The 16,486-nt window shown below is 60.7% G+C and overlaps 1 protein-coding gene across 11 annotated transcripts in view; it reads left to right on the forward strand.

The window, feature by feature from the left end:
* The window catches only part of PPP6R2 (protein phosphatase 6 regulatory subunit 2), a 64,360-nt gene extending 48,101 nt beyond the window's left edge, over positions 1-16,259 (forward strand). For 2 of the 11 annotated variants that reach the window (XM_069586214.1, XM_069586215.1), the window contains 14 exons: positions 7,457-7,660; positions 8,812-8,876; positions 10,191-10,306; positions 11,272-11,357; positions 11,492-11,572; positions 11,785-11,882; positions 12,196-12,253; positions 12,332-12,447; positions 12,540-12,661; positions 12,943-13,114; positions 13,201-13,289; positions 13,705-13,852; positions 15,208-15,432; positions 15,513-16,259. In XM_069586214.1, coding sequence (XP_069442315.1) covers positions 7,457-7,660; positions 8,812-8,876; positions 10,191-10,306; positions 11,272-11,357; positions 11,492-11,572; positions 11,785-11,882; positions 12,196-12,253; positions 12,332-12,447; positions 12,540-12,661; positions 12,943-13,114; positions 13,201-13,289; positions 13,705-13,852; positions 15,208-15,432; positions 15,513-15,564 — 1,632 coding nt within the window. In that variant the 3' untranslated portion in view covers positions 15,565-16,259. Of the gene's footprint in view, positions 1-7,456; positions 7,661-8,811; positions 8,877-10,190; positions 10,307-11,271; positions 11,358-11,491; positions 11,573-11,784; positions 11,883-12,195; positions 12,448-12,539; positions 12,662-12,942; positions 13,115-13,200; positions 13,290-13,704; positions 13,853-15,207; positions 15,433-15,512 lie in introns of all 11 variants that reach the window. The other 9 variants (XM_069586210.1, XM_069586211.1, XM_069586212.1 and 6 more) reach the window with 7 other exon arrangements.
* Positions 16,260-16,486: the final 227 nt, after the last annotated feature.

Raw genomic sequence — 16,486 nt, forward strand, 5'->3', positions numbered from 1 at the left:
CATCCCGAGACCCGTGCTTCTGGCGCCTGTCTGCGGGTCTGACTGGCCCTGGCCCGTGTGCGTGGCTCTGCGGCATTGTGTGCTCCTTGCATGTCTGGCTTATTTCATCCCGAGACCCGCGCTTCTGCCGCCTGTCTGCGGGTCTCTCTGGCCCAGGCCCGTGTGCCTGGCTCTGCGGCCTGTGTGCTCCTTGCGTGTCTGGCTGCTCTCGTGCAGGGACGTCCGCCCGGGCTGCAGCGCGTGCCACGGCTCCTTCCCTCTCTCATGCCACATGGCGTTTCATTGTGTGGACGTACTGCGTTCTGTGTATCCATTCATACATTGATGGACAGTGGGTTGCTTCCACATTTTGGCCATTTTCTAAAAAAAATTTGTATGCTAATTTTTCACTTGGCCATGAGGTGTGACATGTGGGATCTCAGCTCCCTGACCAGGGCTCAGACCTGTGCCCCCTGCACTGGAAGTGTGGAGCCCTGATACCCGGGCTGCCACAGAGGGCCTCGGTGTGGCCGCTGTACACAGTGCTCCAGCTCAGTTGCTCAGTCGTGTCTGACTCTCGGTGACCCCATGGCCTGCAGCACGCCAGGCCTCCCTGTCCATCACCAACTCTCAGAGTCTGCTCAAACTCGTGTCCGTTCAGTGGGTGATGCCAGCCAACCAGCCATCTCATCCTCTCCCCTTCTCCTCCTGCCTTCAATCTTTCCCAGCATCAGGGTCTTTTCCAGTGAGTCAGCTCTTCGCATCAGGAGGCCAAAGTATTGGAGCTTCAGCCTCAGCATCAATCCTTCCAATGAATATTCAGGACTGATCTCCTTCAGAATGGACTGGTTGGATCTCCCTGCAGTTCAAGGGACTCTCAAGAGTCGTCTCCAACACCACAGTTCAAAAGCATCGATTCTTCAGCCCTCAGCTTTGTTTATAGTCCAACTCTCACATCCATACATGACCACAGGAAAAACCATAGCCTTGACTAGATGGACTTTTGTTGGGAAAGTAAAGGCTCTGATTTTTAATGTGCTATCTAGGTTGGTCATAAATTTCCTTCCAAGGAGCCAAGCGTCTTTTAATTTCACGGCTGCAGCCACCATCTGCAGTGATTTTGGAGCCAAAAAAAATAGTCTGTCACTGTTTCTACTGTTTCCCCGTCTATTTTCCATGAAGTGATGGGACCAGATGCCATGATCTTAGTTTTCTTAATGTTGAGCTTTAAGCCAGCTTTTTCACTCTCCTCTTTCACTTTCATCAAGAGGCTCTTTAGTTCTTCTTCACTTTCTGCCATAAGGGTGGTGTCATCTGCATATCTGAGGTTATTGATATTTCTCCTGGCAATCTTGATTCCAGCTTGTGCTTCATCCAGCCCAGCGTTTCTCAAGATATACTCTGCATAAAAGTTAAACAAGCAGGGTGACGATATATAGCCTTCAGTTCAGTTCAGTTCAGTTCAGTCGCTCAGTTGTGTCCGACTCTTTGCGACCCCATGAATCACAGCATGCCAGGCCTCCCTGTCCATCTCCAACTTCCGGAGTTCACTCAGACTCACGTCCATCGAGTCCGTGATGCCATCCAGCCATCTCATCCTCTGTCGTCCCCTTCTCCTCCTGCCCCCAATCCCTGCCAGCATCAGGGTCTTTTCAAATGACTCAACTCTTCGCATGAGGTGGCCAAAGTACTGGAGTTTCAGCTTTAGCATCATTCCTTCCAAAGAAATCCCAGGACTGATCTTCAGAATGGACTGGTTGGATCTCCTTGCAGTCCAAGGGACCCTCAAGAGTCTCTTCCAACACCACAGTTCAAAAGCATCCATTCTTCGGGGCTCAGCCTTCTTCACAGTCCAACTCTCACATCCATACATGACTACTGGAAAAACCATAGCCTTGACCAGATGGACCTTAGTCAGCAAAGTAATGTCTCTGCTTTTGAATATACTATCTAGGTTGCTCATAACTTTTCTTCCAAGGAGAGTAAGCGTCTTTTAATTTCATGGCTGCAGTCACCATCTGCAGTGATTTTGGAGCCCCCAAAAATAAAGTCTGACACTGTTTCCACTGTTTCCCCATCTATTTCCCATGAAGTGATGGGACCAGAGGCCATGATCTTCGTTTTCTGAATGTTGAGCTTTAAGCCAACTTTTTCACTCTCCTCATTCACTTTCATCAAGAGGCTCTTTAGTTCCTCTTCACTTTCTGCCATAAGGGTGGTGTCATCTGCATATCTCAGGTTATTGATATTTCTCCCGGCAATCTTGATTCCAGCTTGTGTTTCTTCCAGCCCAGCGTTTCTCATGATGTACTCTGCATAGAAGTTAAATAAGCAGGGTGACAATATACAGCCTTGATGTACTCCTTTTCCTATTTGGAACCAGTCTGTTGTTCCATGTCCAGTTCTAAGTGTTGCTTCCTGACCTGCATACAGATTTCTCAAGACGCAGGTCAGGTGGTCTGGTATTCCCATCTTTTTCAGAATTTTCCACAGTTTATTGTGATCCACACAGTCAAAGGCTTTGGCGTAGTCAGTAAAACAGAAATACATGTTTTTCTGGAACTCTCTTGCTTTTTTGATGATCCAGCGGATGTTGGCAATTTGATCTCTGGTTCCTCTGCCTTTCCTTTTTTTGTTGTTTTTTTAGCTCTCTTCCGAGGTTTATAAGTCCTTTCCTCAAGAAGCTGTCTTTTTGCAGATGTTCGTTGTTGCGAGTTGTGGTGATGGGGACTACCCTAGTTGCAGTGCTCGAGCTGTTCGTTGCGGCGGCTTCTCTTGTTGCGGGGCACAGGCTCCAGGATGTGGGGGCTTCAGTAGGTGCAGCACGTGGACTCAGTAGTTACGGCTCCTGGGCTCTAGACCACAGGCTCAGCAGTTGTGGTGCAGGGACTTAGTTGCTCAGCAGCATGTGGGATCCTCCCAGATCAGGGCTCGAACTCATATCTCCTGCATTGGCAGGTGGATTCTTTACCACTGAGCCGCCAGGGAAGCCCTCCTCTGCCTTTTCTAAAACCAGCTTGAACATCAGGGAGTTCATGGTTCACGTATTGCTGAAGCCTGGCTTGGAGAATTTTGAGCATTACTTTACTAGCATGTGAGATGAGTGCAATTGTGCGGTAGTTTGAGCATTCTTTGGCATTGCTTTTCTTTGGGATTGGAATGAAAACTGACCTTTTCCAGTCCTGCGGCCACTGCTGAGTTTTCTAAATTTGCTGGCATATTTAGTGCAGCACTTTCACAGCATCATCTTTCAGGATTTGAAACAGCTCAACTGGAATTCCATCACCTCCACTAGCTTTGATCGTAGTGATGCTTTCTAAGGCCCACTTGACTTCACATTCCAAAATGTCTGGCTCTAGATTAGTGATCACATCATCATTATCTGGGTCGTGAAGATCTTTTTTGTACAGTTCTTCTGTGTATTCTTGCCACCTCTTCTTAATATCTTCTGCTTCTGTTAGGTCCCTACCATTTCTGTCCTTTATCGAGCCCATCTTTGCATGAAATGTTCCCTTGGTATCTCTAATTTTCTTGCAGAGATCTCTAGTCTTTCCCATTCTGTTGTTTTCCTCTATTTCTTTGCATTGATTGCTGAAGAGGTTTTCTTATCTCTTCTTGCTATTCTTTGGAACTCTGCATTCAGATGCTTATATCTTTCCTTTTCTCCTTTGCTTTTCGCCTCTCTTTTTTTCACAGCTATTTGTAAGTCCTCCTCAGACAGCCATTTTGCTTTTTTGCATTTCTTTTCCATGGGGATGGTCTTGATCCCTGTCTCCTGTACAGTGTCACGAACCTCATTCCATAGTTCATCAGGCACTCTATCTATCAGATATAGGCCCTTAAATCTATTTCTCACTTCCACTGTATAATCATAAGGGATTTGATTTAGGTCATACCTAAATGGTCTAGTGGTTTTCCCTACTTTCTTCAATTTCAGTCTGAATTTGGCAATAAGGAGTTCATGATCTGAGCCACAGTCAGTTTCTGGTCTTGTTTTTGTTGCCTGTATAGAGCGTCTCCATCTTTGGCTGCAAAGAATATAATCAGTCTGATTTCGGTGTTGACCATCTGGTGATGTCCATGTGTAGAGTCTTCTCCTGTGTTGTTGGAAGAGGGTGTTTGCTATGACCAGTGCGTTCTCTTGGCAAAACTCTATTAGTCTTTGCCCTGCTTCATTCTGCATTCCAAGGCCAAATTTGCCTGTTACTCCAGGTGTTTCTTGACTTCCTACTTTTGCATTCCAGTCCCCTATAATGAAAAGGACATCTTTTTTGGGTGTTAGTTCTAAAAGGTCTTGTAGGTCTTCATAAAACCATTCAACTTCAGTTTCTTCAGCGTTACTGGTTGGGGCATAGACTTGGATAACTGTGATATTGAATGGTTTGCCTTGGAGACGAACAGAGATCATTCTGTCGTTTTTGAGATTGCATCCAAGTACTGCATTTTGGACTCTTTTGTTGACCATGATGGCTACTCCATTTCTTCTGAGGGATTCCTGCCCGCAGTAGTAGATATAATGGTCATCTGAGTTAAAGTCACCCATTCCAGTCCATTTTAGTTCGCTGATTCCTAGAATGTCGACATTCACCCTTGCCATCTCCTATTTGACCACTTCCAATTTGCCTTGCTTCGTGGACCTGACATTCCAGGTTCCTATGCAATACTGCTCTTTACAGCATCGGATCTTCTATCACCAGTCACATCCACAGCTGGGTATTGTTTTTGCTTTGGCTCCATCCCTTCATTCTTTCTGGAGTTACTTCTCCACTGATCTCCAGTAGCATATTGGGCACCTAATGACCTGGGGAGTTCCTCTTTCGGTATCCTATCATTTTGCCTTTTCATACTGTTCATGAAGGTCTCAAGGCAAGAATACTGAAGTGGTTTGCCATTCCTTTCTCCAGTGGACCACATTCTGTCAGGCCTCTCCACCATGACCCGCCCGTTGGGGGTTGCCCCATAGGCATGGCTTGGTTTCACTGAGTTAGACAAGGCTGTGGTCCTAGTGTGATTAGATTGACTAGTTTTCTGTGAGTATGGTTTCAGTGTGTCTGCCCTCTGATGCCCTCTTGTAACACCTACCATCTTACTTGGGTTTCTCTTACCTTGGGCGTGGAGTATCTCTTCACGGCTGCCTCAGCAAGGCACAGCCGCTGCTCCTTACCCCAGCCGTGTTGATACATATACAGCCTTGATGTACTCTTTTCCTGTTTGGAACCAGTCTGTTGTTCCCTGTCCAGTTCTAACTGTTGCTTCCTGACCTGCATACAGATTTCTCAAGAGGCAGGTCAGGTGGTCTGGTGTTCCCATCTCTCTCAGATTTTTCCAGTTTGTTGTGATCCACAGCAAGGTATGGTCAGCAGCGGCCTGCCGCAGGGGCAGGGGCCCTGGGTGCAGCAGCCCTGGGTGTTCCAGAAGCCCTCTTGGAGGAGGTCTCCCTTAACCCCACCCTAGAGCCGCCAGAGCTCACACAGGACTGGGACACAGACTCTTGGAGGGCACAAGCAGAACCTGGTGCACCAGGACCCAGGAGAAAGGGGCAGCGACCCCCAGGAGACTGACCCAGACTTGCCCGGGAGGGTCCAGGCATCTCTAGCGGAGGCGTGGGTCGACACTGGCCTGCTGCAGGGTCGGGGGCGCTGAGTGTGGCGTGCCTGCACGGGGCCTTTTGAAGGAGGCACCATTGTCTTCGTTACCTCCACCATAGTTTGGCCCAGGGTTAAATAACAGGGAAGGAACACAGCCATCAATAGAATATTGGATTAATGATTTACTGAGCATGGCCCTGCCCATCAGAACAAGAGCCAGTTTCCCCCTCAGTCAGTCTCTCCCATCAGGAAGCTTCCCTATGCCTCTTATTCTCATCCATCGGAGGGCGGACAGACTGAAAACCAGGATCACAGGAAACTAACCAGTCTGCTCTCATGGGCCACGGCCGTGTCCAACTCAGCGAAACTATGAGCCCTGCCGTGTGGGGCCGCCCACGATGGACGGGCCATGGTGGAGAGTTCTGACAAAACGTGGTCCACTGGAGAAGCCATGAAAATGCTCCTGTAACCGTGGGTGTGTGAGAAGCCTGAGCCCGTGCTTTCACCTGCTCCCAGTGCATCCCCAGGGGTGGAGTCGATGGAGCACGTAGTGATTCTGCGTCCAGCTGTTGGAGGCAGTGGGATTCTCACCAGCAATGTCTTCACAGCCTCACTTACACATGCTTTCTGTTTTTTTGATAATAGCCATCCTGACGGGTTTCAGGTGGCATCTCACTATTTTGGTTTTTTAATAAGTCTATTTCTATGTTCGGCTACACTGGGTCTCCATTGCTGTGGGGGCCGCCCTCCGGCTGTGGTGAACGAGCTTTTCATCGCAGTGGCGTCTCGTCACAGAGCTCAGGCTTCAGCAGTTGAGGTGCAGACTCAGCTGCCCCGTGGCATATAGGATGTCATTACTGGCTCCCTGGGCAGGGATGGAGCCCATGGCCCCTGCGTTGGAAGACAGGTTCCTAACCACTGGGCCACCAGGGTCGCCCTCACTGTGTTTCGGTGTGTGTTTCCCGGTGGCGCAGCGGTGAAGAGCCCACCTGCCAGTCCAGGAGGCACCAGAGACACAAGCTCAGGCCCTGAGTTGCAGAGATCCCTGGAGTGGGAAGTGGCAGCCCACTCCAGTATTCTTATCTGGAAACCCGGGGGCAGAGGAGCCCCGTGGACTATACAGCCCATGGGGTTGCAGAGAGTTGGTCATGGCTGAGCAGCTAAGCGTGTGCCCCGTCTCCCCACCCTGCGCTCCTGGCTTCCTTCCGTGGGGGCAGCAGGGGGTCTGGGCGTGGGCTGCTATGAGCCCTGCTGGGTGTGAGGTGGCCATGGGGCGTGGGTAAGGGAGCCCCCCCCCGCCCCGCCGTCGCGGCCTGCTGACCTCAGGCAGGTCTGGAGGCCCCGCGCAGGAAGCCACTGCCCATTCAGCCCCCAGGGGCTTCCACCCCAGGCCCCTTGGGGAGTGTCCACACAGGCCCCTAGTCATGGCCCCCCAGGGGGTGGAGAATCGCCCACGCTCCCAGTGATTTGTGGGTCTAAGATAAAATCATAAAAGAAGGGTGATAAAAACATGGCATAGCAAAACGCGTGCCATGTAGCGGAGGCGATTTCACAGGAAACTCGCAGCTTCATGGAGACGCACCCGAGAGGGGCAAGGCTGAGCCACCGTGGGCCAAGCCTCTCCCTTAGGATGGGGGAAAACAGACCCACAGCAAGCGCTCAGGAGCAGAGAGTAGAGATAGAAGCACGGCCTGGGCTGGATGGGGAGAGGTTGCGGGTGGTTCTTTGCGGAAGTTGCTAGAAGCCCTGCAGCCAGATGTCAGGGTGGAGTGGGAGGGAGACAGAGCGGGCTGGGGGGCCAGTGTGGGAGGCGGACGGACAACAGGGTCCCCTCAGGCTCCGCCCACAGGAGACAGCCTGGGTGTGTCCCTCATTCCCTGTCTCTGCAGGACCTGTTTTTTAAGTACACTTGGAATAATTTCCTGCACCTCCAAGTGGAGCTCTGCATAGCCGCCATCCTGTCCCACGCTGCCCAGGAGGACAGGGCCGCAGCCAATGGACCCGAGGGGGCACTGGAGCCTCCACCCTCCAGCGGGGACCCAGCAACCCCCCAGCCTGCCAGCAGCGTCCCCGAGAGCACCATGGTGACCCACGTAAGTCCAGCCGGGGTCATGTGAGTTGCCGTGTCCCGCCTGTCTCTGCATCCTGTGTGCCCTGAGGTCCACCCAGGCCGTGTGCACAGGCGGGGCTGTGGGCCTTGTGTGGTCTCCTTAACCCTCGCATGACGTGGGTGGGCTGCTCTGCTTTTGAAACCAGGAGACAGGAGACCCCCGCGCTTGTGGGTGGAGGGTCCAGGAGGGGTGCCGAGGAGCCCTGATGCTGCCTGTGTTGGCTCATCTGGGCTGTGGGAGCGAGCGGCCCCCAGATGGCGTGTCTGCCGCGGTAGGAGTGCTCGGGGAAGAGCAGACGCGCCTTGATTCTCGCGGGGGGGCTTCCTGGGGCTGTGAGCCTCTGGGGAGAGCGGCGGCTCTGCACGGCTCTCCCGCTTTCCCGATAGCCCGAGACCCCCAGGGCCGGCCTTCTGGGGGCTGCAAGCCCTGCGTGGCCAGTGCCAGGCCTGCAGGGAGTTGGTCTAAGCGCTCCTTGGCGCTCCCTAAGGAGGGGAGGGAAAAGCAGAACATGGCACACGTGGTCCCCAAGCCAAGAGCCCAGCGGTGCACACTGGGCCCCAGGAGTCAGCCATGCCGCCCTCCTGCAGGTGACGCGAGGCTGGGGCGGGTGGGGGGGGGGTGGCGGGGCAAGGGTCCCCTGGGTCTGTGGCCAGAGGCCTGGGAGAGAGTCCCGAGGGGCCATGCCTGCAGGCCTGACCTGGGCGACAGCAAAGGCAGCTTCCTTGGGGAGAGGGCCGCGGGGCAGGGGGGCGGTGCTTGGGCCCTCCCACATGGTGAGGCTGCATGTGGGTGCAGGTGCGGCTGAGACCGGCACAGCCTCTGCAGGCGGGGTAGCTTCGAAGGGCTGGGGGCAGGGCAGCCCCGGGCCAGCGGCCTCCGCCCCGAGGAGCGAGAGCAGGGGCATGGCCAGCGGCAGGCGGCGGGGTGGAACTCGTGTCCCCTCGTGGATGGCCCTGGACGGCACCTGCCTGGGGCTGTGGTGGGGACCGTAGGGCTGGGCTCTGATGCTAGGTGTGCCCACAGGGAGCTCGGGGCTGACGTGTCCGCGTGCTGCCTGCTGAGCCCACTCAGCCCCGGGGGTGGGCGGACGGGGCGTGCTGCCCGCTGACCTGACCGCTGCCGCCTGTCCCCAGCTGTTCCAGAAGTGTTGCCTGGTCCAGAGGATCCTGGAGGCATGGGAAGCCAACGACCACACTCAGTAAGAGCCCTGGGGCCTGCGTGGGGCTCGGGGGGGGGGTGCCACGGAGGGTTTGTTTCCGAAGACAGGCCCCACTGCTGGGGGAGCAGCTGTGCTGCTGGCGGGGCTGAGGCGCAGGGCAGGCAGGCGGCGCAGCTGGGCCGCACTCAGGATCCTGCTCCTTGAGGCCTGCTTGCCTGGCTTTGGGGCCCCTCGCCTGCTCAGCAGCGGAGACCCCAGTCCTGTGTTCCACACCGTCTCAGGTCCCCGTGCTGGCCTCCAGCTGTGGCGCTCACAGAAGCCTCAAACCCTGGGCAGAGCGCCCAGGCCAGTCCCTGCCTCCTCCCTGCCCCTCCTGGCCTCTGGTCCCTTTGATCGGCTGGGGCCTCTCTCAAACGAGCAGGTGGTGTCGCCCGCTGCTCAGAGGTCTCGACTGCCTGGGTACCTGGTGTGACTGCAGGGCCCCCTCTGCTCCCACTCTGCCCTCCTAAGAGCTGCTCTGGGCGGGGCTGTCTGCGACCTCAGCTGGTTCATCCTTCCCGTCCTGCTGTGCTGAACCCACAGATCTGCGTCCGTCCTCACGGAGCCCCAGGCACAGCGGGGTCACCCTGGCTCCCGCTGGGCCCGGGTGTGGTGACTCGGGAGGCCTGTGCTGGGTCTCCTCCTGTGTGTCGCCTGTTGGTGCACGCGTGTGTGTGCCTGTGTCGAGAGATGGCTCGGTGCTGTTAACCGAGGAGTCTCTGAGCCCCAGGAAGCGGCGGACAGGTGACGCCTCAGCCGAGCTCTCCTGTGTCCTGAGCAGCTTGCTCACAGGCCTCCACCCTCGTCCGGCTTCGCCTCTGGCTGGTTCCTCCCAGTCTCGTGGCCCCTTTCCCCTGCTGGGGGGCCCCCGAGTCAGCTCCCTTGGTGTCCTCTCTGGCTGTGCCTGGGCTGAGCAGAGAACACGGCGCAGAGCAGGAGCTGCCCCTGGGGACCCGAGCCTGCGTCTTCCCGTCCTCTGCTGTCGGCCGCCCAGGGGGCAGATGAGAGGTTGAGGAAGGGCCGTGTGGGCGTGCTGGTGGCCACCAGCCAGGGCAGGGACAGCCACCCCTGCTGCTGCCCACTGCTGGGTCCCCGGTTGGCCCTCAGTCTCCCTGGGTCTTGGGACGCCCTCGGGCAGCTCTCGCGGCCCCGACGTGACCCTGGTGTGCCGGGCCTCCGGCTGTGCAAAGTTGAGTTGGGGGCGCTGGCGCCGAGCACATGGCTCAGCGAGCTCCGCGGGGAGGAAGCCTGTGGGAGGCGGCGGCCGACGCTGCGCCACGCGGGGCCCCGCTGACCTGATGCTTCCTCTCCTAGGGCGGCGGGCGGCATGAGGCGCGGGAACATGGGCCACCTCACCCGGATTGCCAACGCAGTGGTGCAGAGCCTGGAGGGGGGCCCCCTGCAGAGCCAGGTCAGCGAGGCCTTCCGAGGTGAGCGCCTCCAGGCCCGGGCGTCGCTGCCCACGGTGCCCCCTGCGCTGCGGCCTTCGTCGCGTGGGAGTGGCCCTGCTGCTGGACGGTCAGCTCGCCTCCCACGGGGTGACCTGCCCAGTGGGCCTTGGGCCTGAGTCGGTTCCCTGACGAGCCCTGTGCTGTTAGTAAGAGCAGCCCAGAGCCCTTTGGGGCCCCCTCTCATCGCGGTCTGCGGCCTCTCCACCTGGGGCTGCCGTGTGCCCCTTGTGTATCCCGGACGGCACTCTTCAGCTCCCAGCAGCGCATCGTGGGCTGAGCTGGGGGGGCCTGAGGGGTTCAGATGGGAGAAGGTGGGCAGCCTGGCCTCTCGGGGAGGAGGACAGCACCTCTGAAGCAGTGGGTGCCAGCAGGGGTGAGCACTCGGGGCGCCGGGGGCGAGTGCACTCAAGCCAGGCCCGAGGGCGGGATTCTGAGGGCAGTGAGGGGCTGTGGGCGGAGGCTGAGGACAGGCCCGGCCCGGGGCGAGGGGGCGCTGGGGAACACTGAGCAGGCGCACACCATCTGGGAGCCCTGGCTGGCTGTGTGTGCCGCCTGGGGCCCCTGAGCCTGCCGGGGCGCGGGAAGCTGCCTTGCCGATGTGCAGCTGGTCGTTCGCGTGCATACGGCCTTGGCGTGTTCCCTGCCGTGCTCCGCCAGACACCTCTGCAGTGGCCGCCGTGGCCCCCACAGCCCAGGGACAGCTGTGAGCTCAGCAGCTGGGGGGGCCTCTGATACCAGCGTGGCGCTCAGTCCCTGGTGGGCTGGGTCAGTGTCTCTCATGGAGGCGTGCGCCCCTGACGGCCCTGTGCAGGGGACGGGGAGGGCGTCGGGGCCCGGTGTGCCCGGGAACACTTGCCCACGGGCTCGGGCCTGTGAGGCCAGGACGGGTGCGCGCTGCCGCGGTGTTCCAGAAACCAGGGGCTCAGTGCGCGGCCTTCCCACAGGGCTCCCGGCGGACTGCCGCGGGCGCTGGGAGAGCTTCGTGGAGGAGACGCTGTCGGAGGCCAACCGCAGGAACGCGGTGGACCTGGTGAGCAGGCCTGGCCTCCGGGCAGAGCTCTGCGGGCCCTGCGGTTCCGCCCGGCCTGGGCTCACGGGGCTGCCTGTGCAGAGGGCTGGGGCGGCAGGGTGCCCGCTCACGCCTGCCCGCCCTGGCCGTTGCAGGTGAGCACACACCACCTTCACCCCTCGAGTGAGGATGAGGACATGGAGGGCGTCCTCCCCAGCGAGCTGTCGCTGCAGCAGGTGTGTGCGGCCAGGCCTCCGTGTCCCCACGGCGCCACACCCTGTGCGCCGCCAGAGCCGCCAAGGGGGCCCCGGGCACTCTGCATCCATGGGACCCTTGGGGACGTGGTTGGCTCTGTGGACGTGGCCGCCTTGGGCGCCCACCCAAGCGGGCAGGAGCTGGGAGAAGTCGCTGAGGGCGTCTCCTGAGAGCAGCCGGCCCTGTCGTCCAGGCGTTCTCCGAGTACCAGGTCCAGCAGATGACAGCCACCTTCGTGGACCAGTTTGGCTTCAGCGACGAGGAGTTTGCTGAGCAGGACGACAGTGTCAAGTGAGCCAGCAGCCTCTGCCCGCCTCCCTCGTGCCCGCCGCGTCCTCGGTGCCTGTGGGCGGGAACTGGGTGCCGCTTGGCCTGACCAGGTCCCTGGCCTGCGGTCAGCACGGCTCAGGCTGTCACACCACCTCCTCAGCTGGACCCACATGCAACCCCAGGGTCTCGAGGTGCCCTCCGGGGAGGGCGGCAGGCGGGTCGCCCCTGGCTGTGAGCCTGCAGTGTGGCGCCCCCGCCCCCACCCCTCAGGTCCAGACGGGGCCGCCTCCCGCCCCTTCTGGTGGAGGTCACGGTGTCCCTGCTGTCCCTGCAGTGCCCCATTCGACAGGATCGCAGAGATCAGCTTCAGCGTCGATGCCGATGACGACAGCGTGAGTCCGCGGGGTCTCTCGGAGGCGGCCAGGCTTTGTGGGCGCAAGGCCACGGGGCCCATGTGCACTCTCTCGCAGCCTGGCGCCGCGCTGTTTGAGGCCTGCTGCAGCGACCACATCCAGCCCTTCGACGAGGACGACGATCTCTGGGAGGCAGAGGAGACGCACCGTGCGGCCCGCGTGACCAGAGCCAGGTGGGCCGGGACGCGCCGGCCCTGCCCCACCTCAGCCCCGCCTCAGCCCCGCCCCAGCGCTCGGGGAGGGCAGCTGACTCCTCTCCCCCCAGGTTCGGGGCCCCCCACGCGTCAGAGCGCTGCCTGAAGGACGGCCCAGAGCGCCGAGGCCAGAGTGCAGGCGAGGGTGTGGATGCAGCTCAGGCAGGCTCGCCGTGCGAGGGCGGCTCAGAAGGTAGGTGACGGGGCTGTGGGGGGCTTGGTGGAGACGCAGAGACAAAGGGTCTGGTGACCCCACCCTGCAGCAGACGCTTTCAGCCCCTGACAGTCTCTGGGTGGAGCCCAGAGCCACCCTCCGGCCACGCTGTCCTGGCTGGGGTGGGTGTCCCCGGGACTCTGGGGGAGGCACGCCTGCCCCCCTGCTGCGGAGCCTCCACGGTCAGTCACGCCTGGACCCCAGGGCAGGGCTGGCCGGTCTGCCTGCTGGGCGAGGGTGTGGACACCTGTCTCCCCCAGCAGGCTCCCCATGGGCCGTGCCTGATGGGCCAGTGACTCCCATGGCTGCCAGCCCGGCCCCAGCAGTGGCGCTTGACGTGGGTTCCAGTGTGTGGGCAGCCAGCTCCCCCAGCACCTCTGCTCCAGAGGAGAAAGGCTGGGCCAAGTTCGCTGACTTCCAGCCTTTCTGTTGGTGAGGCGGGCGCTGGGGGGAGTGAGGGGCCCAGCTGCCTGAAGCCAGGTCTCCTGGCTCAGGCTGAGTGTCGGCCTCGTCCACAGCTCTGAGTCGGGGCCGAGGTGCAGCTCCCCGGTGGACACGGGCCACGGTGATGCCCAGGCTGGCCTGAACCAGGGCCCAGAGAGAGCTCGTGAGTGGGGGCTGCCTTGGGGCAGAGGAGTGGGGTGGGGCAGCCGTGTCCCCTGGGTGATGGTGGGCCTGGAGCGGGCCTATCGGCGGGGGGAGGGTCCACCTCCAAGCAAGGCCCCCGGGCTGGCCCACCGCCTCCCACGGGCGGATGGCGGGGCGCACCGAGCTGTCCTGTGCTTATCCTGGGCCTGGCCCTGAGCCCAGACAGACTTGGAAGCCACCAGGCTGCGTGGTGGCCCTGCCTGCGGGGAGGACAGTTCTCTGCAGCTTCTGTGAATTCACAGACACGTGTGTGCATGTCGTACGGGCACAGTGTGGGCGTGGGGGACAGCTGTGTCCCTGGGCCGTGGGCTGAAGTTCCCGCATGCTCCACACCGGCTCTGTCCTCACCTGGCATCGCTGGCCCCGTCTTGCAGTTGGTGCCTGGAGCACAGGTGTCCCCAGGAAGGCACCCCTGGTGGCCGCCAGCAGCCGTGAGGATGAGCAGAAGGCGGCTGCTGCCTCGGAGGCTGTCGGTGTGGGTCCCAGCCAGAAGGCCTCCCCGCTGTCCGTGTTGGGCCCCAGGTGAGTAGGCGGGGTGGGCGGCAGGGGGCTCCCGGGGGTGTGCAGAGGCCTGGACCTGTGCTCCCCCTCGTCCTGACGGCCCTGTGACTTCTCAGAGGCCAGCTCTGGACAGGAGGGACACCCCTTCCTCTAAGGGGAAGCCACGGGTGGTCACTGAGGTAGCGAGGGGCCAGCCCACCCCAGGCCTCACTGGAGGGGATGGCCAGGCTTCAGGGGTCCCGGGGGATGGGGGGAAGCTCTGGAGCTGCTGCCGTCCTGGGGGTGGGTGCTCAGTCCAGAGTCACAACCATCGCTGGGTGCCTCACACACACGTCTGTCTCACTGGACCAGTAGGACGAGGGTGTCTGGGGCTCTGCTTCGGCCCAGGCCCTGACAGAGGTGCTCTCCCTGCGAGCTCAGCCCTGCAAACACTCCGTGTGCAGGACAGGCCTACGGCCTGTGGGACCCCCTGTGGACAGATGCTCGGGGCTGGGCAGGTGGCAAGAGCTGTGTGCTGAGACGGGACGCGGGCGGCAGGGCTCTGGGCCGGGAGAGAAGCAGAGCTGAGTCGGCGTGAGGGGCGCCAGGCGGGCAGGGAGGACGGGGCTGCTCCTGGCTCCCCCGCCCCCTCAGATCCTCCCTCTAGGTTCTAGGCTCAGCCTGTCCATGGGGGCCCAGCTCTGCCTCAGCACACACTAGCTCCCGGGACCCAGGGGACGTTGATCCCACCAGTGCTGGGCTCACCCGTGGGCACAACCAGGAGGGAGCAGGCGCCCGTCAGGAGGGGCTGGTTCTCACCGAGCCGCTCAGGGAGACCTGCAGCTCAGCTTCTTTCCTTCCTGACCCCCGTTTCCCCCGAAACCCACCCGGCGATGTTCTGAGAGCAAGTCCTTTGGTTTGGGGGGTGCACTTTGGGCCATTGTGGGTAACGAGCCAGGCTTGCCTGTAGGCTCCCCCCCACCCTTGCTGCCTCCCCGGAGTCCTCGCGAGGCAGTGGGTGATGCCCTGTAGTTGGGAGCGGGTGCGGCCGCTGGGTGCTGTGGGTGCTCCTGGGCCCCAGGCCGCCCTCCTGCGCTCCCTGTCTCCAGGGGTGGGTGGGCACATTCTGGGCAGATGTGGCCTGTGGCTGTCTAGGGAATGGCCCTGGGCCACATGGTCCACAGAAGGGCGTGGGCTGTGGGGGCACCTGAGGGTCATTCCAGAGCAGGTGGGGGCCTGCGGGGGGCGCAGGGGCGGGCCGTTCCGGGTGAGCACTCCTGGCAGGAGGCGGCTGCCTGGCGGGCTGTGCAGGGGTGGGGTGGGGGGGTCTCTGGAGTGTTTGGAACTTGGGGCGGCAAAACAGGGGCCCGGGTAACCAGAACCCTTCTGCTGCACAGGGCTGACTGTGCCCCCAGCTCACCGCCCGGCCCGGTGCCCCTGGACCCTGCCGAGGCGCCCACTGCCTCCGCTGAGGCCACCATGACGGGCCCTGCGCCCCAGGCCGTCTCCCCTGTGCTGGCCGTGGCTGTCCCCCCCGGGCCTATGGTGGCCGTCACCACCGCAGCCCCCGCCAGCCCAGCCGTGTCCATGGCAGCCGCCTTGGGGACAGTGCCAAGAGACAGGTGAGCCGGTCAGGCCAGGGGAGGGGCTGGGGGACCCCGGGCCAGGGAGCCCAGCCCTGAGCGACCCCCCCACCCCGCAGACAGGCTGGCGGGCCACCACCCTCCGGAGCCGCCCTCAGTGGCCCCGTGTGACGCCGCTGCTGCGCAGTCTTGGCACCCAGCCCAGAAAAGCACCTGGTGATGCAGTCTCTTTTTAATTTAATTTAATTTAATTTTAAAATAAATGCTGCATTGGTAAAGCTGGCACTTGGAACTAGCCAGACAGCCCCGCCTGCATTTCTCCTGCCTGACCCCGACCGGGTGGCCACGGGGGTCCAGCCCCGCACACAGCAATAAGGCCTTGGCCGTGGCTCTGCCTGTGGGAGCCCGGGGCTGCAACCCCAGAGGCCCGAGGGCCAGGCCAGACCCCACAGACTCCCTGCCTGTTTTTTACCAGTTTTTTCTTAGCAGATGCAGGAAGAGCCACGTGTTTGCACTTTTTATCTAGCGCAGGAGAGGGTCTCCAAGGCTCTGGGGCCAGATGCGGGGCTGGAGCAGGGCTGGCCAGACCGGGTCCCTAGCTGCCCAGAGCTGGGAGCGGGCCGTGCCAGGCTGCAAATGACTGCCTTAAAACCCAAGCCCCTGCAGCCTGGCGGGGTGTCCTGGGCCTCCCACAGTGCGCGCTGGCGGTGTGGGCCGTGGGCGGGGCGGGGCGCCCCCAGCAGTGCTGGGGGGCGCCAAGCTGTCCGGGGGGCAGGGGGGTGGTCTGCAGGGTCAGCTCACATGACCTGACGATCTGACGGCACTCAGACCCTCGCCTCCAATAAAGGTTGTCACTCTCACCTACAGACCTTGTGTCTCGCGTGGTGTTCAGCGGCAGGCCCTCCACTGCCCCAGGCCCGTCTGAGTCAGTGCCAAGAGCAGCTCCGCCTGGAGTTGAGCGCTGGGCAGGGCCTCAGCCCGACGGCTGTCTCCGGGCCGGGAGCCCCCCTCCCACAGTGGGTGCCCCACTGTGCTGTGCTCTCCACCCAGGACCTCTCGGGGGCCCCTGGCCTCTGCAGTGCCACACCCCACC

This window comes from Ovis canadensis, chromosome 3 (genome assembly GCF_042477335.2).
Source record: "Ovis canadensis isolate MfBH-ARS-UI-01 breed Bighorn chromosome 3, ARS-UI_OviCan_v2, whole genome shotgun sequence".
Taxonomy (NCBI): Eukaryota; Metazoa; Chordata; class Mammalia; order Artiodactyla; family Bovidae; genus Ovis; species Ovis canadensis.